This window comes from Drosophila bipectinata, chromosome 2R, assembly GCF_030179905.1.
Source record: "Drosophila bipectinata strain 14024-0381.07 chromosome 2R, DbipHiC1v2, whole genome shotgun sequence".
Classification (NCBI taxonomy): Eukaryota; Metazoa; Arthropoda; class Insecta; order Diptera; family Drosophilidae; genus Drosophila; species Drosophila bipectinata.
The window spans coordinates 16538970-16558183 of NC_091737.1; the positions used below are offsets into that span (position 1 = coordinate 16538970).

Consider the following 19214-nt stretch of genomic DNA (forward strand, 5'->3'; position numbering starts at 1 on the left):
TCAAAATATACGTTTTTCAAAAAGTGCATTCCCTTCGGAAGCGGGCACAATTTTCCATTTTCAAAATCTACATCGATGTTTATTCCAGTCACTATAGACTTTTTTATGAACCTCTGGTAGAAGGATCGCAATGCCTTGCAGACTGGCATCGGTGAAACCTCCAAGGGCAACTGCTTGTACCCAGCTCCATTAGCGTCTGAGGAAATTTCTACCGAAATCTGATACGTGTCATCAAGATCCTTGAGGAGTTCAATCGTACCGTTAATCAATCGCTCACGACCCACAAGCTTAAAATTGGGGACAACCAGTTTGCCAGGATAATTGATCATTCCGATATTAAAATACTCGTAGGACTGACGCCAGCTCTATAGGCATTGGAAAAGGATATTTAGAGGTCGTCAAGGACCAATACCACATGCACTCACTTCCACAGAAAGAATCCTGATCCAAAAACCATCAACAAATAGCGCGATTTTAAATAGATTCAATACCGACATTTTAAAACGAACTGTTTTGCACTATTTGCAGATTATCTGCGGTATTTATACAAAAAAAATATTATATATCTTACATCTAGAACAACGGAAATAATAGTCAGTAATTTATCCGACCCGACTAAATGATAAAATCCCTTGTTCAAACAAGTAATTTATTTTCATGTCAAAAAATCTTGTCCTTGATCTCCAAAACATACTCTATTCCGCCAACAAACTCTTCTTTGTCCAAAATATTAAGTTTCACCTTGATAAGACCTCGGGGAAGGGAAACGACCCAACCCGAGCTGTCGAGCAGAATTTTTTTTATGTAGTATTTACCCTTGGGTATCGGACAAACGGTTCCGCCCTCCAAGTCCCAGTCTGTGTTTACTCCTGGTTTTAGAGATCCCTCAAAAAATCTTTCGTAGTAAAGTTGGATCGCGTCGCAGATCGGCATTGACGGCACCTCCAATGGCATAAGCTTGAATCCACCCGTGCCAGCATCCGAATACACATTCACGGAGCAGAATATTTCATTAGGAATATCCTCTACGATCTCAATCGTACCGTTAATAGCTTTTTCTCGGCCAATGAGTTTCAGATCAGTCTTGAATAATCTCTCAGGATAATTGTTTACAGCAACCATTACGTAATCATACGGTTGATTCCAACTCTAAATATTGAATTATTATATATGTAGGTATATTCCCAGAGAATATAGTATTCCTTTAGCTCACATTAACTGTTGAATTCCAGGACAACACAATTATAAGCAAAAAGGATAATCTACACAAACAGAAACAAGCCATGTTCAACTTTATATTTTACACTATTCTCGTTAGCGGTATTAGCGTTTTATTTATACACAATATCCAGTTGATATTCTTCTATAATTAGGAGTATTGAATAAAGCGATTTGATCTTTTGTCTCCGCCAATTTCATGTTTTGTTTCTCCACCCATCTTAAATAAGTGAACTGGCGATAGATACATAGTTTTTGTCACGATTGCAAATAAAAAATCTAAATACGACACCTATAATTTTACACTCTTTTTACTTAAATTAGTTCCAATTTCCTAATTGTACTGTGAGTAGTTTGAACTTCACATTCAGTTATTTATTTAACTATAATCTGATTCTTCTTGGCCTTTAGCAGAAGACGTGGGTCGTTCTTATATCGCACAAATATTTCGCTTTTGAAAACGTCAAATTTTCTCCGATTGGCATTGTTCTGCTGCTCCCTCCAAGCAGGTCGAGCCTGCTTCCTCTGGAGACCCCAGTGGCCAGTGAAAACAGGCGACAGGACATAGAACTGATAGCCAGCTATATGCATCTCATAAACCTAAGGTGGACTAAGCATTAGTTACAGTTTTTCAAAGAATACAAGAACTACTTACTTGAGAGTTTCTGGTAAATCCATAGCCAAGAAATCTTTCGTCATGTGCTGGTACATTATCGACTGCCACATAAAATGGCTCGTAGAGGAACTCAAAATTGGTAACGATATGGCTTACAGAGACCTCTGTTTCATTTGGATTGGTGGACAACCATCTGAAAGAAACGTTTTTAGCAACTAATACATTTTTCCTATAATTGTCCCCACTTACTTGGAAAAGTTCGTGGCGTACTGGTTGTAAATGAAGACTTTCTCATGAAAGGGCCTTGCCAAGCCTTTCTTTATCAATCTCAGCAAGCCACTCTTGGAGCGGGGAAACGTGGCTCGGACATCTATCTCAAAAGTGGGAATAACATAGGCGCAGCTTTTGGAACAGTTTGCTGTTCGGAAAAAGTGGTTCAGTTGCGGCACACTATTGGTACTGGGAACGATGTCGATGTCCGTGAGAAAGACGTACTTCGTCTGACAGCCCTTGCGTGCCAAGTTTCTCATGTGATTCTGGGGATAGGTATTCCGTTGTCGCCACTGCAAAGTCTTTAGCGTGCGGAACTTCAGCAAGGCCTTCATGGTTCTGTCGGGATACTGACAGTCAAATTTCCCTTTAATATTGTATGGCACGGCCTCCACCCTAGGCAACTTTTCGTAATCCCGGGGCGTGAGTATGTGAAAGGTTGCATTCTCTCGGATGTTGGCAAAGCACAAGCGCATATAGGTAACAAAGTACTGAAGGACAATGAACTCCTCGTGGCCGGCGGCAAACAGGGCCACTGACATCTTTCCCTGCCAATTGGCAGACACCTGAGGCAGAGAATTCAGCCGCTCCACCGAAGTCTGTGTGGCGAGGCAAACAAAATTCGCCTCCGAAGAGTCTGCATACTGCTCACCCAGCAAGGCAAAGTCCTTGATCCTGTAAAGCTGCTGGTTGTCCCAGCGTCCAAAGCTCAAGTCGACGTCATGGAATGCCATGGTGGCAGTATTGTTAAGGACTCCCAAGCCATCCATATTATTCAGCGGCTGCAGGAGTGCATATGCAATATCCGGATGCTAGGGACAATCTGGCGGGACTGCTGGCCGGGAAGATGACTCTGGGGTAGGGCATTTAGCAGGTCCGTCACCTGCCGGAGGATACACCTTGAAAAGCCAAAATATGTTTACGGACAAGAAGGCCAGGGCAATCTTTAGGGAACTGCAGTTTGATATGTGGCACTGAAATGTAACGGTATTAAGGACTCCAAAAGGATCAGATTATCAGGATCTGAACTTACCATTATATCGAGCAATACGAGTATCACAAAACGAAAAGATTAACAGGAAAACACAACCGTATAGCTTTTGTACGTTAAATTGTAGAGGTCCTTGCAGTGTGACCGCATTCCTTGAAATGTAAATGTATAAGGGATCCTTATAATTGAAATGAAAAATTCGTTAAAGGTAATAAATTATTTCAAATTAAATTTAAGGAAATTCATATATTCTAAAAACTCAAAACGAACAAATGCCTTTTCGATAATTTATAAAAAAAAAAGTTTTCAAATATTTAAATTTTTGATTCTTTATTTTGAAGAATTTTAATTATTATTTACAGTTAAAGAGCTATATTAATATATTTAAAACTAGTTTAGTTTAAAACCCGATAAAATTCAATTCGTGCCCCTGTGGATCGTTGTTAAATACTGTCCAAGCAAATGGGAAAAACGCCACTCTTTAACGTTGCCTAACACTTTTTTGAACAAAAAACACTACATTTTATACAAATATACATGTTGAAAACAGCGAGCTAATAAATCGGAAATAACATTTTTAATTAATATAAAACGGAGTTTAGTGACTTGCCAACGGAATTGCAAGTGTCGGAAATGGCCAACTGAGAATCTCAAAATCGAACACCAATCGAAGTGAACCTTCCAATCGAGCATACAGAAAAAACATCCATATGTATGAAATAACAATAATTAAGAGCCTGTGTTGTTAATTTTAAAATCTTAAAAAAAATAAAGTAGCCGGCTGCATGCACAATGTATGTATGAGATGTGATTGAAAAATGATAAACCTCAAATCCCTGCATGCAATTATAGAGAAAAATCACGTCCCCAAGTGTGCATATATAATTAAATTAGTATTTGCGTTTATCTCTGGGGTATTCCCGATGGTTTCGGTCTAATCCCGACTCTCAAGAAGTCTGGAAAAGTGATGAACCCCAATTTAAGAATAAGGTTTAGTTTGAAACTCCGGCCCGGTTACGATTTCTGTATGTACTTGGATATCCGAGTATGTGTACTCTGAGAGATGTGTACATTGTAAAAGGCAATTAGTAGGCAAATATTCTTCTGGGTCGTCTGATGTAAGGCCAAGATCGTTATGTTAAATCGAGAAAGGTGCAAGCAGGTGCCATTAAGTGCGTATCACGATTCGTCGAAGCAATTAAGGGTCAGACGAGCATTACACTGGTGTGTAAGTGCGTATATACATATGTGCATGTGGGGGTGATTCTGATAAGTGTCAACAGTCAGGAATTTACCCAGTTCCCAAAGAAGTTTAGGTTGTGGTCATGGGTTTTCCCCTCTAAGTGATATTACGATGAATGGAATATCTCTCCAATATACCCTTAAAAATACTTAAAGATATTTAATGTGTGTCATCATTCACAGGGATACGTCACAGACGAATATGGAGGATCCCAATCCAAATCCCAATTATGGTGTTGACCAAAGACTACAGAAGCCAGAGGTATGGCCCAATGTTAACGAGTTCCACACCTCGATGATGTATCCGGACGATCCGAGGAGGTATTTCCACAATCCGCCCCCCACAAATCCCATCGATGGACTCGTAGCTGCCGCCAACCTTCAACCGCCTAAGATGCCCATCGATGGACTCGTAGCTCCAGCCAACCTTCATCCGCCTAAGACGCCCATCGATGGACTCGTAGCTGCAGCCAACCTTCAACCGCCTAAGATGCCAGATTATGGCCCGGATAGCGCGCATATTCACACAGCCCCGATTGATCCCAATCATATGGTTGTGCCTGTGGAGCCTGCGATCAAGAACCCAAATGCACCAGCAGTACCTCACTATGGCCACAAGCGAAAGAACGCTGCGGCGGCGGATGAGCAGACAGCTAGCAAGAAGATCGGTCTGACGGCGGCCGAGGAGAAGAAGAACAACCACCTCCGGAAGAACATTCGGGATGTGATGAACGAGAACAACCTGGACACCAACACGTTGGCCGCCCAGCGTGAGGAGTCGGAGCGCTTGGCTCGAGTTGCTGGCCAACAGAAGTCAATGCGTGAAATTCAAAAGCAGGTGGTGCACAAACAGTTCTTCCGAATTCTGCAGTTGGACGAGAGCGAGGGCATCGAGAGCTGCTCAGTGGGAAGCAACGTGGCCGAGCATCCTCCGCCTGTCGAATTCCCCGAAGAGGAGATCGTCTCGGACACGTGCGACGAATCCAACAGCAACAGTCACAGCAGCTTAAGCGGCAGCATCGATGATGTCCTCCACAAGGAGGCCAGCGTCGAGCAGCCAAGCGAAGTAGTTACCATCGACGACAGCTCCGACGATGACTGCATACTACTGTCGGAGGAGGAGGAAGAGGACGACGACGAAGACCTGATCGGGGACGATGCCACCAACAGCGGCATGCATGTCAAAGATGCGTACAACGTGCCCGACGAGAACGGGCAGGTGGTGGTCAACATGGCCCACCCTGACGGCGAAGAGACCCTCTTTCTGGCTCCCCAGATTGCGAAGGTGATAAAGCCGCATCAGATCGGTGGCGTGAGGTTTCTGTATGACAACATAATTGAGTCCACACGGAGGTACAACAAGTCGAGCGGCTTCGGCTGCATCCTAGCCCACTCGATGGGCCTGGGAAAGACGTTGCAGGTGGTTTCCTTCTGTGATATCTTCCTGAGGCACACCTCGGCGAAGACGGTACTCTGCGTGATGCCGATCAACACGCTACAGAACTGGCTCAGTGAGTTCAACATGTGGATTCCACGCTACTCCTCCGACAGCAACGTTCGCCCGCGTAACTTTGACATTTATGTCCTAAACGACCAGCAGAAAACCCTGACGGCACGCGCGAAGGTGATCCTAAACTGGGTGCACGAGGGGGGAGTTCTCCTGATTGGCTACGAGCTCTTCCGCTTGCTGGCACTGAAGCTGGTGAAAACACGGAAGCGCAAGGGCAGCATCGTACGGCCGGACGGTATGGATTCCAGCAGTGATCTCATGAACGTTGTGTTCGAAGCTCTGGTCAAGCCGGGGCCCGATCTTGTCATCTGTGACGAGGGGCATCGCATCAAAAACTCGCATGCCGGAATCTCCCTGGCCCTGAAGCAGATCAGAACACGTCGTCGCATCGTCCTCACCGGCTATCCGCTGCAGAACAATCTCCTGGAGTACTGGTGCATGGTAGACTTTGTGCGGCCCAACTATCTTGGCACCCGAACGGAGTTCTGCAACATGTTCGAGCGGCCCATCCAGAACGGTCAGTGTGTCGACTCCACGCCGGACGATATCAAGCTCATGCGCTACCGAGCACACGTTCTACACTCGCTTCTCCTGGGTTTCGTTCAGCGACGTTCGCACACTGTTCTGCAGAGCACTCTGCCACAAAAGTACGAATACGTCATCCTGGTTCGTATGACGGCCTTCCAGCGAAAGCTCTACGATACCTTCATGACAGACGTGGTGCGCACAAAGGCCTTTCCCAATCCCCTCAAAGCTTTCGCCGTTTGTTGCAAAATCTGGAACCATCCAGATGTTCTTTATAACTTTCTGAAAAAATGTGAGACTGATTTAGATTTAGAGATCGACGAAGAGCTGCCCAAGGGCACGCCCACTCCGACCGTCGAGCCCACTCCAGATCCTTCCATCAACATAGCTTCGCCTGTTGCGGAGAAGAAACCAAACGGAGCCGGAGAGCCGGTCCACACCCTCGACACCATGCCCAAAGCCGAGAATCAAACCTTGTTCAGTTTGCCGACATCCGATCTGAATGCAAAATATTTAAACAAAAGGTAGGTAATCTATTAGATGACTCTAATTTTTTAATAAACTTGTCATTTCTTCCTGAAATTTAGTCCCAATTTCTACGAGGAAAAAACAGAACCCCTTGGTTACGGCTCGTTCAGCTCTGAAAGCAAGAACAACTACTGGATGGATTCCAGTATCCTGCCCAAGCCGGGGTGTGTCGAAGTCAAGCAGACGGATACGTCAATGGCGAACAACTTTGAGAGTATTACCGGATCTTCGGAGATCGTGGATCTGGACACAAATGAAATAAAAACCGTCGAGACGAACATCCAACCGTCCGTCTGTTCCACCAATCAAATCGACAATGAGTGCAATACCAATAAGCCAAGTGAGTGGAGCGCCACGGGTGTTAAGAACGCTGTAGCAGAACCGTTTAAAAAGCTGCTGAAGAGTAAGCGCAACGACGAGTTCTCTTGCTCGTGGGCCGTCGACCTAATGAAGAACTACGTCTCCGGCCTGATATCGAACTCGCCCAAGATGGAGATATTCTTCTGTATTCTGAAGGAGAGCATGCATTTAGGAGATCGTATATTGTTGTTTAGCCAAAGTTTATTAACCTTAAATTTACTCGAAGGATATCTAAAATCTAGTTACGTTCCTGGTAGCAACCAATTTTGGACCCGAAATGTTTCATACTTTCGTGAGTACACAAAAATCTCTCAAAATTATTCTGATTAATAGAGATCTGTTCTGTTTACAGGATTGGATGGCTCGACCTCCTCGCAAGAAAGGGAAAGGCTAGTCAATGAGTTCAATGCAAATACTAACGTTAAGCTGTTTTTAATATCAACAAGAGCGGGCTCACTGGGAATCAACCTGACGGGGGCGAACCGTGTTATTATATTCGACGCCAGTTGGAACCCTTGCCACGATACACAGGCTGTATATAGGATATATAGGTGAGTCGATTCCTCAAAGAGCAGTATTACCATATAACGAACCTGTTTGTTTTCAGATATGGCCAAACTAAGCCGTGCTTTGTATATAGAATTGTAATGGATAAATGCTTAGAGAAGAAGATCTACGACAGACAAATCAAAAAGCAGGGGATGTCCGATCGCATCGTCGATGAATGTAATCCCGAGGCTCATCTTTCCATGAAGGATATCACGAATCTGTGTCACGACTACGACTCAGATGAAGAAACGGCGGAGGATCGCGACAAAGTTGCTGATGATTCTAGTAAATCGAGCAAGCCCAGCTCGCCAGCAGATGAGAAAACCAAGTTGTCGGCCGAGGAGAATGCTTCATCTCCAAATGGGCCAAATAAATCGACTGAGGAGCCCAACAAGCCACCTGACGAGAAAGACGAGTCATCTGAGGATTCCAAAGCACAAAACGGCACCTCGGAGTTGGCAGTTAAGAAGGAGAAAGAAGAAGCCCCTGCCAACATCGTTCATGCCGACTCCATAATCAATATCATACTCGATCTGCATAGGCATTGTGTGACGAAGGAGCCCTTCCTGCACGAAAGCCTGTTGGTAGACCAGAAAGACAGAAAGCTGTCACAGGCCGAGAAGAGACAGGCCCACCGTAGCTATGAACTGGAAAAGAAGGCGTCCGTCAATCAAAGGTTCACCTACGCTCCCGCCAAAATGCATTACAAAATTGTTAACAACGATGGTACTGTAATCACTAAGCCCATTAACCCGGTAAGATATATTTAAACTTTAGTTTATAGCATAAACTGAATATTTATCCTCCAGCAGGTAAGGCCCAACACCGCAGTTTCGAGTGGAGGACGCACCACTCGCTGGATTCCAGCTGATGTCTGGCAAAGGCAAGGCATGACGGCTCAGGAAATGACCCTACCCCTTGGTATGCTCCCACACCACACCTACAGGGTTTAGATATTAAAATGTTGCTATTTTTTAGATGTTGTCATTCCCACCAATTCGGCCGATAAGGCCAACATCATACTGAAGGCAGGCCAAAGGGTTATGGTCTTGAAGTCAACTAAAGGCATATACATGCAACTGGACAGTGGAAAGATTATAGCTATAAGGACCACAGCCAAAACTGAAGCCGAGAAAACAAACAAGGATGATGTGATTGACATAACATCCGACTGCGACACCGATACGGCAAAGCCCCCAACGCCAGAACCTGGTAAGAATCTGGACTTGAACATTTTTTAAAGACATTAACGTGTGTTTTTTGTAGATAATGTTAAAGATCTGACTGGCGACGACGAACCACATATCGTGAATACTAAAGAACCGCAAACTGGCCGCTCAGAAATGCCTTCGAAGGATAAGAAGCCTGCAGAAAATCTCCAACATTATAACACTCAAACGCAACCAAATAGTACTTTAGGAAATCCATCAAATCCACATCAGATGCCTTGCGACTTGAACTATCCACAGACGTCGCAGCAGCAGCAACAGCCACCGCCGCAGCAGCAACAGCAACAATCCCAGCAGCAGCAGCAACCACCTCCACAACCGCCACCGCAAGGATACAAACATCAGAATCCAGAAAGTTACAACAACTCCAATAGTATTCAGCCCAATGTGCCACTACCGGGTCAACATCCGGTAGCTCCTAACAGCGAAGCAGCGGCGGAGAGCTCCTACTTCCAGCCCAAGCCATTTCAGCACTCGTATCCGCCCCAATATTACGACTATTACGACAATAAGCACAAGCCCACGCCACCGGCTTCCGGCTATCACCTTAACAACTATAGCTCCTACGGAAACCTGAACTTCACACCGTACCATTCCAATCTGCATCCGCCCTCGGGCTATATAGGTGCTGCCCCCTCATCGTACGTGAATTCGAATGTTTTTCCCCGACAACCCTGGAGTTCGGTGGTGAATGCACCAGCGTCAAACGAGCCTATTCGACAGCCATCGTACCTCGGTAGTACTTACCCCATAAACGAATGGTCGTCGCAATAGCGACTGTAAATAGACTATGGTCCAATATCTCCAGGTGTCCAGTTAAGGGCGAAGCCACTCTATCGAGCTCAAATATACTCAGACTTGCACGTATTTAATCCTCTTATGTGGGTTATTTGTTTATTGATTATTAACCCCCTTTTTTTATAAAATGTATAGAAAAATGTTGATTGCTTTTGCATTTTTTTTACATTTCAAAATGTACTCAAAGAGCGCCTGTTAATTTTAAAATTGTATTTATGATATTTTAATTAAGAACACAAGTATAAAGAAATCATCATTAAACTAGACAATTAAAAGGATCATCGACTTGATCAATAAACCACACAATGCTTCCTATACTTATGATATTTCTATTTTGAGAATGATGTCCTTGTGGAAGACTCATCCTTCCTAGTAATTGTTTACCAACTTGTGGTTTAGTTGTTTCCTTAACTGGACAAACAGAGCTCGGCCTTTATTCCTTACCGCTAATTTCCAATTAATTTATTTATTTTAATAATAATATAGTGAATTCTCTTTTTAAAGTTTAAACGCATTATGAATTACGTTTAGGTTATTAGTTTCGATTCTGGAAAGAAATAAACGAAATCTAAATAAATAAATATTCATAGCTCGTAAACTACGTTTTAAGTAATCCTTCTACCACCCAGCTGTATTTAATTTAGAAGTCCACAAATAGAAAAAAAACCCCTCTCTCGGAATAACATTCGGAAATTGGTCTCTTTTTTTGGTTACGGGTGTATTTTATCCCGATATGGAAAAGATTAACTAAAAAAACAAAAAGAAAAAAACATTGACATTAGTCTAGATAATAGCACATTCGAAATAATTCACAAGCTTTGATTAAACAATGTTAGTTTTAAGAAATAAAGTAAAAGTATTAAACAAGACGGTGGTACTCTGTTTTCATTATGATCCTCCATTACTGGAGGTTATATTTCCATTTAGAACCATCTACTCCCTTCTTAGAGGTTCTATTTCTATTCAGAACCCTCTACTCCCCTCTTAGAGGTTCTATTTCCATTTATAACCATTTACTTCCCTCTTAGAGGTTCTATTTCTATTCCGAACCCTCTACTCCCCTCTTAGAGGTTCTATTTCTATTCAGAACCCTCTAATACACTCTTAGATCTTATACTCCCATTTAGAACCATCTACTACCCTCTTAGAGGTTCTATTTGCATTTAGAACCCTCTAATCCACTCTTAGAGGTTCTATTCAGAACCCTCTACTCCACTCTTAGAGGTTATATTTCCATTTAGACCCATCTACTCCCCTCTTAGAGGTTATATTTCTATTCAGATTCCTCTACTCCCCTCTTAGAGGTTATACTCCCATTTAGAACCATCTACTAAATAATAACTTCTATTATATTTATGAATTGACGTCATATATATTTATTTACAGCACACATTCATATACAAATCATAGTCAATACAATAACATATAAAATGTGCGTATCTATTATCTGCGAATAGAACTGTTAAGGGGTAAGTAGGGGGAATACGTGGGGGGATACATCGGATTGGAGGGTGTGGCCCGCTGCAGGACACAGGCATCCGGGTACTGAGATTGCATGTTCATCATCTGCATTGGGATCTGTGAGTTGGTGTACTCGGTGCCTGAGCTGTAGCTACCGGTCGGCGGTGACTGTTGTGGCGACATCCTATAGCTATTGATTGCCCCATAGGGAGCCATCAGATTCGGGCTGATGTGGACATTGGCGGTGGTGCGATTGTTGTTGCTGCCGCCCATGGGCGCCGATGTGTGCTGCACAGGTGCCGAGGGTGTATTCCGAGTGGGGTTCCTGCTCGTGTTCTGGGCAGAAGTTATCGGTGTAATGTTCATATTTCCCGAGTAGTACTTGTGATACTGCAACGGCGCCACCTGTGTCTGCAGCATGTTGGGCGGCGTCGAAATGTTTCGGTTCTGCATCAGCAGATGGGGGGGCGGCGTCATCGAGTTGGGTGGAATGGGATGGTGGGGCGAGGGCGCCAGATTAACCTGAGCCCCCGGCGACGTATTACATGGCTGCGTCTCCAAGCAGTTGGTGAGCTGCTGCAGCTTGGACAAGCTGCACAGATTTCCGGCCAACGCAGCTGTGGCTCCAGCGCTGTTAGACGCCGATATGGTTTCCTGGCCAGCAGTCTGCCGTTGGTCGTTGTTGCCCGCCGGTGACGGACCACCCAGCGAACTGGAGACGGGAACCCGAGGAGAGTTCTCCGAAGCGGGCATATTGTTTTGCAAATAAAAGTTATTCACTGCACACGCCGATGCCGGCTGCTCGATGCGCTGATGGCTGTTGGCCAGAGAGTGCACGGAGCTGTTCAGCGACATCCTCTGCTGGATTCCGACAATGTCGTAGTTCGATGGATTGGCCGAGAAGTTTTGGCTGATCTGCGGAATCGGCACATAGTCAATGGGTTGCATGTTCTGCTGATGGCCGTGCTGGGAGAACTGCAGATTGTGCAGAGACTCCTGGTGCGACTTGGAAATGTTCGCCGAGGCCCCGCCCTGTGGAATCTGGTGGTGGGCATTCGTGGTTGTCGTCGCCGAAGCTGGGTTCTTCGCGTCGCGTTGCTGGGAGGCGTTGCCGCTGCGTATCTGCTTGGGCGTGGTGGCTCGATGTGATGGTGTCGGGGAACTGACGGCGATGTCAGCCTGGAGGACAACAAAAAGGATTAAGTAAAGGGATACTAAGGATAGAGCACCTAAATAAACTAACCTGAGCATTCAGCTTCCTACTCTGATGCTGGTGCTGGGGATTGTTCAGAAGATTGATGTTGGGCGACCCCTCGGTCGCCACCAGATTCATGTTCAAGTTGTTCTGCTGCTGGATATGCGAGTTCTGGATGGACATGTGCATGGGCGTGGTGGCCGGCTGGTTCTGCATGGAGCAGTCCGAGAACTGGCGGTGCGGCTGGTGCATATGGACATTCGAGGCAGCAGCGATTTCCTGGGACCCGTGGGCAATCGCAGTTCCAATATTCGCCGGCGAGTCTATGTTGATCTGCGCACTGATCCCGCAGTCATAGTGCTGCATCGCCGCGTTCGAGGTGGACTCCGAGCTGTATACGAGATTGGGATTGACGTCCGCCTGGCCGCTGGCCACTTGCAGATTCGCATGCTGCGCAGCAGTGGCATGGATGTTCTGGTGGCCAATCTTGTTGAGCTTCCCGGCAGCGGAGCTCACTCCGTGCTCTGATTTCTGCTTGGCCGCCACTGCTCCAGCCTGAGGATTCACAGAGTTGGGATGTAGGACCGCCGACTCGGCATTGCCCTGCCGCCCCACCGAGTTCTGGGCATTGGCCAGGGACTTCATCTGCTGGGTCTGCTTCTGCTGGGTGGCGCACTTGGGATTGTAGATGGCAGCCTGGTTGTTGGCCGCATACTCGTTGCAGTGCTGGACGTGGGCATCCTCGCGCGCCGTGCTGACCACGTTGCTGACCTTCAGCTGCTCCTCCTTCTTGCTGGAGTTGCCACTGGCCTTGCGCTCAACCTTGTGCTTCTCCTTGGTCTGGTGCATCTGGTGGTGGGCATGCTGCATGACCAGATTCGCGGACTGGTACAGATTCTGGGTAAAGTTGTGCGTGTAGGCCATGGTCGTGGCCAGGTCCTTGTGGAACTGCTTCTGCCCCTTCTGCGAGGCGGGGTCCAGATGGGACAGATTGTAGCCGTAGTAGTCCCCCCACTGCCAGTACTGCGAAGAGTGATGGTAGTTGGGCATCTGGTTGATGGGGAACTGGGACTGGATCGAGTTCTGCAACTGGGCGTGCTCGTTGCCCTTCAATTGAATCTTCTCGCGATGAGGATGAACTGGTGCCGGTGTTCGCGTGTTTGGCTTCTCCTCCTCCTTAACCTGCACCAGCTGATCCGACTTAACAAGTGCCTTTTCCGGAGCCATCTTCATTTTTGGAGTCTCCATCTTCCTTTCGCCTGGGTTGAGTTCGGGCTTCACTACCGGGACCTCCGGTTGTTGTTTCTTCAACATTTTGTCCTTGATGTCAGTAGCATCTTTGAAAGCGGAAGCAGACTCCGTTTTCTCCGGTGTAATCTTTTCCTTTGGAGGCATCTGCTGCCTTGGCAGCTCCACAGGAACATTAGGAACATCGGTGTGGATCACTTGCGGATTTTGCGGAGGAGCCTCGGTCTTCTTCACCTCCTCACTCTCGGTCGGCTTTTGAAGAACTTCATTTATTTTAACAGGAACCGTTTCCTTAGGAGTTTCATCCTGAACAGGATTTGTGGCATGTTGCTGGGCCATCTCGGCAGGTGGCTTCTGAGCCGTGAATGCGGCAGAGTCCGGGGATTTCTTCAAATAGTTCAAATCCGGCTCGATTTTCTTCTCCTCCACGGACTGGGGACTGAGGTTCTCCGTTTTCGGAGTGGCTACTGGAACAACTGAGGGCTGTGGCTGTGTGGTTGGAGCAGCGACCGTGGCCTCCACCTTTTCGGCTTGGGGCTTTTCGGGGCTCTTGGGTTTCGGTTTGTTATCCGGCGCCTCCAGTGGTTTAAGCTCCCTCATCTCAACCTCCTTCACTGGTTGGATGGCCTCTGGGACAGTGGAGTCCTGCTTCTCAGGGCTACTGTATTTGACTTCATCGGAAGTATAGGAGACGTCTGGAAAGACGGTCTTCTTGGTTTTCTTGGCCACAGCATCGAGGACTTGCTCAGTCTTGCTGCTGGCTTCACCGTCATTTTTTGAAGACTCTTTTACTGGGCTCTCTTTTGGGGACTCCTTGGCCGGTTCCTTGGCGGGACTGATGGTCGCAGTGTCGGCCGGCTCTGCTGCGGGCTTACATCCATGGAATTGCATGTCCTCCGAGCGCTTGCCATTGGACTGTTTTCCCCTCAACTTGGGCACAATATTCACCGGCTTATCCACATGCTCCTTTTCGGTCACACTTTTCCGGACCTCAGTATTAGAAGCGGATTCCTCCGGCTTAGGAGTGGTCTCCTTGTCTGCAGTTTCGGATGCATTTGACACATTCGGATTGGGATCACAAGGACTGCTCTCCTGGGTGCGATCGAAGTGCTTCCGTTTGTTGGTATGCGGAATCACATCGTTGCGCTTGGCTAGTCGCTGGGCCCGCTTGGTCAGATGCTCGGAGAGCTCCTTGGAGGACTTGCAGTCTGAGGAATCGGACTGCTCACCCAGAGACTGGTCATGAAACTCATTGGCCAGCTGAACCGGATTCGGCTTGGCTTTTTTCGACTCATTCGAAGCGGACCTTAAGAAGTCCTCCGGGAAGGCGCGCTTCCGATGGTTCTCCCTTTCCTCTGCCAATCGTTCGGAGCTCGGGTTCTTGGCAAGCACCTCACTGGAGTCCTGGCTTATCTTGGGACTGGTGGTGGAGTTCTGCTTTGGCCCCAGTTTGGCTTCCTCCTTGGAATCGTTACAATCAAAACTGTTTTCCGTTTGGTTGTTGAGGTACTCCCGGTTGGAAATTGGCTTGATGATGTTGGGCAACTTCGAAGCCGAGAGGAGCGGGCTCCACCGCAGGCAGTCGGGCTCTATGAGGATGCGCGACTTGCTGTTGGCCATCTTGTTGTGATGCAGTGCCACCTTCTTCCAGTCGATTCTAACATTTATCTGATACCGGATGTCTCCGTCGTTCTTCCGCAACTTTATAAAGTTGAGGAGCTCAAAGGCCAGGGCTATGTCGGATATGGCCAGCCCGGTCTTGATGGCAATGTCCTTGAATGTGATCTTCTTCTGGTTGCGGTTCTTGTACAAGTACTCCAGCACCACCGACTTCCAGTACGAGAAGTAGGAGAGGCGGCCCAAGTCTGAGAGCGGCTTCTCGGGTGTTCCCAGCTGGCCCTCTTCGCGGCTCAGCAGGTAACTAAAGTCGATGAGGAACCTGCCGTAGCCCTGCCTCTGGTACTGGGGCATGGTAAGAATGCAGGACACATTGTACTTTTGGGTGCAGTGCTTCTCCTTCGAAAAGTAGCCAACCAGATGGCAACCGCTCTGATCGTTCTTGGTCAGGATATAGAAGAGAAAGGGCTCTACGTCGTAGTACAGGGTCTTGTGGTCGAGAAAAAACTTGGCCAGGAGGCACAAGTTCTGGCAATAGATCTTGTTCACGTTTCCATCGACCTCGAAGACCGAAATGTTCCCCTGGCGGAATATCTCAGTGCCCGGCGGCTGCTTCCAAATGCACTTGTTCTGATGCCTGTCCAGCACCGAGCGACTCTTCGTATACTTCAGGCAGAACTCGCACAGGAACAGCTTCACCAGCCTGGCGTACTCCTGGGGAAAAGGGCTCGAGTACCAGGTTTCGATGTCCCACTTGCCGATCTGTATCGACTTGGGGCTTTGAGTGTTCTGCCCTGGCTTCTGATTCACATCGTTCACCTTCTCGATGTGGTTGTTGGACATTTGAACGACTGCCTTGTGGAGAATCTCCTGATACAGCTCCACATCCGTTGCAGTCACGCCCGGCGGCAATGGCTGATTTTCGAAGGGATTGGCACGCTTCATGTTTTCCAAATCTTCGTCCGGATTCGTTTCGGGCTTCTCCGAGGGATCGGCGTCGCTCTTGGCCTCCCGGCAGCGTTCAATTTCCTCCAGCATTTGCACCTTCATGACTGTCTCCTCAGTGAGGTACGGAATGTCATCGTCGCCCTTTTCGTACGTTGTGCCTGCCTGCAGCGGCATGCTCTTCAGTGGAATAATCTTCTTCTTCTGGCCATTGGCATTCTGTCGCCGTATGGTCATGCCTCCAGTAGCTGGAGTAGCAGTGCTCTTGTCGGGAGTCGAAGTAACGGGGGCGCTCTTTTGTGCCCGACTGGCAGCTGGCGACGTGGAATATGACTCCGTCTGGGGCTTGGTGTAGCTCATGCTTTTATTGTTTGTATTATTCTTGGACTTGACAAATATATCAATGGGGTTTTTTGCCACGGCAGCAAACCCCCAGTACTTACTACCAGCCTCATTGGGGTCTGGCGAGCTGAGGCCCCGGTTGGCGGCTAGCTTGGCACAGCTCTGCTTTTCGTTTGCGAATATCTTGCCCTTCAGGGTGCTGCGATCGGTGTCGTAGTCCTCCTCGTCATTCTCGTCATCGCATTCCGAACTGTCGCTGGAACTCTCACTGGAATCCGAGTCGGAACTGGACGAAGTACACGAGTCCGAGGAGGTGCTCTCATCTTGATCATTGTCGCCCCTGTTCCTGTCGTCGTCCTCGTCGTCATCGTCTTCGCTTTCGCTCGACGAACTGGACGACGAGAGATCCGAGAAAGTGCGCTTTCGGTTCTCTTGGCTGGCAAGGTAGCCTCCCTGTAATACCTGTGTTCTCTTCTGCTTGCTTGGGAACTCGTACTGATCTTCACTGGCTGCCGATTTCCGTGAGTTCAAGCCCGCTGCAGCTTTCCTCCTCTGGCCGTTGCCGTCATTATAGACGCAAAGTTTTGAGGTCGATGGACTCTCACTGTTGCCCTCCTTTTTGATGAGTTGACGCTTATTGGGTGCATATCTCTCCGATGGAGTCCCCCTGAAAATATAATTTTCTCTTTAAAAAAATCTATTTTAATTAAATTTTTAGAAACCTCACCTGTCATTTCCCATTTCCATTTTAATTCTTGAATTGTCTCTCTTGATGAGTTTTGAAGTGTCTATATTCTGTTTTGAGCACGACTTGCATCTGGGGAAGAGGAAAGATTAGTTTGGATCACAAATCCATATCATAAAAACATACCTATATGGATGCTTGGGCTTCTTGTCCGGTATGGTATCGAGACACGTCAAGTGAAAGTGATCCTTGCACACGAAACACTGCAGCAGGCAGGGTCCGCGGTTGCGCATCTTGCAGACCACACAGTCGGCGCAGTTCTGGCACTCCCAGATGGTGCCTTTGGTGACGAGCATGTAAAGCAGCACATAGGACTGTGACTTGCATTTGCCGGCTATGTTGGCGCATGTTGTGTGCAGGGATATTCCGCACTGCTTGCAGGAGCTCAGCGGCTCCGGAATGCCGTTCAGGTTCTTCTGAGCGTTTCCCGAACAATGGGTGCAGGAGTCTTCGCCCTTAATGACCACATCAGCGGCCGGGGCACATTTTCGAGGAGATGTCAGGGATTTACCCTTCTTGTAGAGCTTTCCTTCTTGAATCAGAAACCCAGCGTCCACTGCCTTTTTGATGGAGGCCTTTATTACGGCTTTGAAGTCGACATTGGGCGACAGATCGATGCAGTTGAACTTCTGAATATAGTTCTCAATGCTCTTGATGGTGGAGCCCTCGCACTCGCCCAAATCATGGACCGCCTTGGCCACCATTTTGTACAGGTTGGTGTTCTTGTCCACTTTTATGCGCCGCTTGGCCATTGGCGCCTTGTAGGAGTGCAATCCCTTGTTGTACACCTTGATCACAGCCCCCGACTCAACGGCCTTCTCCAGCTTCTCGGCGACGATGTCCTCGTGGAACTTGTGGTGGGTGCCGATGGCCTGGCAGATCCTCTGAACGGAGGGCCTCTGCTTCTGGGATCGGATTTTGGATATGGCCTCGAGAATCCACTGTTTCCACGTGTCCATGCTTATATCGTGGGCCGACTCCCTCATCATGGTTTACTGAAACAAATAAGAAACTTTAATTTCCAAAAGTTCTATAAAAGGATATCATATTTTCTTATATTCCACGAATACACATTGTTCTATGCGGACCGTGTCCAATTTTTTAAGATACACGTTGCCCAAATAGTTCTAATCTCAATTTTTGTGCTTTGGCCGCAGACGAAAGTATCTGAGAAGTTCGTATCTTATATCTAGGCGTGGTGTTTATGGACTTTCGAAATAATTCTTCATACGCTTGAGTTGCAGCCTAGAATTTATAGTAGGCTGTGAGAATTTGATTCCACTTTGCCAATATTAGACGGGAGCCTTCCTCAGTAGACGTTCGGGTCTGAGGTGGGACGGTTTCCACTTTCAAGAATCACATTTCTTAAACAAACAAACAAATCGAACTTTTTCTTGCTTCAACACGCAAAGTAGTTGCATATTTTTTATATACACATATCCGCTTGGCAAAACTATTCACTACCACAGCATACACATTATTTAGATACATATGCAGGCGAGTATGCTAATATGTACATACATTTGTATTCGGAACTGGCGTGAGAGTAATGGCGGATGTATTCCAAGTGAATGTATCTCAAGTCCGCATCAGCAGATCGGCTCTAAACGCATCTGGGTGCATTTATTGGTTGCGAACAATAACAAATATTAATTTTGCAATAAAGTTTGATCTACCGAGTATTAGAAGGCTTTATTATGGCTCTATCTACACGACGCCACAACAAAACGCGCGATATTTCTGCAATGGTTGGTGGTTGGGAACGAGCGGAATGGCACAAGAAGCACGGTTTTCAGGACGATATTTTAAATTAAATAACTGATAT

The 19214-nt window shown here is 47.0% G+C and overlaps 3 protein-coding genes across 5 annotated transcripts; 1 reads left to right on the top strand and 2 right to left on the bottom strand.

Moving 5' to 3' along the window:
* Positions 1-653: 653 nt before the first annotated feature.
* On the bottom strand, positions 654-3707 carry LOC108123407 (beta-1,4-glucuronyltransferase 1). Its single transcript, XM_017238531.3, has 5 exons — positions 3633-3707; positions 3138-3273; positions 2084-3078; positions 1874-2027; positions 654-1818 (listed from the first exon to the last, which is right to left on the bottom strand). The coding sequence occupies exons 3-5, from the start codon at positions 2872-2874 to the stop codon at positions 1594-1596; spliced, it is 1170 nt and encodes a 389-aa protein (XP_017094020.2). The 5' UTR covers positions 2875-3078; positions 3138-3273; positions 3633-3707; the 3' UTR covers positions 654-1593.
* LOC108123594 (helicase ARIP4) lies at positions 3669-9957 on the top strand. Of its 3 annotated transcripts, none has more exons than XM_070278408.1 (8): positions 3669-3807; positions 4521-6896; positions 6960-7552; positions 7613-7811; positions 7868-8564; positions 8619-8730; positions 8788-9021; positions 9076-9957. In XM_070278408.1, coding segments are annotated over exons 1-8 (4950 nt in total). In that variant the 5' UTR covers positions 3669-3805; the 3' UTR covers positions 9813-9957. The 3 variants fall into 3 exon arrangements, with proteins under 3 accessions (XP_070134509.1, XP_017094325.2, XP_070134510.1); XM_017238836.3 differs by having other exon boundaries at positions 3704-3889; XM_070278409.1 differs by having other exon boundaries at positions 3704-3889; positions 8622-8730.
* A 1226-nt stretch (positions 9958-11183) lies between these two features.
* enok (enoki mushroom) lies at positions 11184-19116 on the bottom strand. Its single transcript, XM_017238808.3, has 5 exons — positions 18911-19116; positions 17516-18384; positions 17372-17461; positions 12541-17311; positions 11184-12476 (listed from the first exon to the last, which is right to left on the bottom strand). Exons 2-5 carry the CDS (start codon positions 18376-18378, stop codon positions 11280-11282), a joined length of 6921 nt encoding a protein of 2306 aa, XP_017094297.2. The 5' UTR covers positions 18379-18384; positions 18911-19116; the 3' UTR covers positions 11184-11279.
* Between the last annotated feature and the right edge of the window lie 98 nt (positions 19117-19214).

Excerpts from the sequence above, each read along its gene's own strand:
- LOC108123407 (XM_017238531.3), bottom strand. The coding sequence starts at position 2,874 with ATGGATGGCTTGGGAGTCCTTAACAATACTGCCACCATGGCATTCCAT. Across the intron at positions 2,028-2,083 it reads TACGCCACGAACTTTTCCAA|ATGGTTGTCCACCAATCCAA; the intron begins GTAAGTGGGGAC and ends CGTTTCTTTCAG. Across the intron at positions 1,819-1,873 it reads GATTTACCAGAAACTCTCAA|GTTTATGAGATGCATATAGC; the intron begins GTAAGTAGTTCT and ends AGTCCACCTTAG.
- LOC108123594 (XM_070278408.1), top strand. Across the intron at positions 8,565-8,618 it reads TCACTAAGCCCATTAACCCG|CAGGTAAGGCCCAACACCGC; the intron begins GTAAGATATATT and ends TTTATCCTCCAG. Across the intron at positions 8,731-8,787 it reads GGAAATGACCCTACCCCTTG|ATGTTGTCATTCCCACCAAT; the intron begins GTATGCTCCCAC and ends GCTATTTTTTAG.
- enok (XM_017238808.3), bottom strand. The coding sequence starts at position 18,378 with ATGATGAGGGAGTCGGCCCACGATATAAGCATGGACACGTGGAAACAG. Across the intron at positions 17,462-17,515 it reads AAGCCCAAGCATCCATATAG|ATGCAAGTCGTGCTCAAAAC; the intron begins GTATGTTTTTAT and ends CCTCTTCCCCAG. Across the intron at positions 12,477-12,540 it reads GTAGGAAGCTGAATGCTCAG|GCTGACATCGCCGTCAGTTC; the intron begins GTTAGTTTATTT and ends GTTGTCCTCCAG.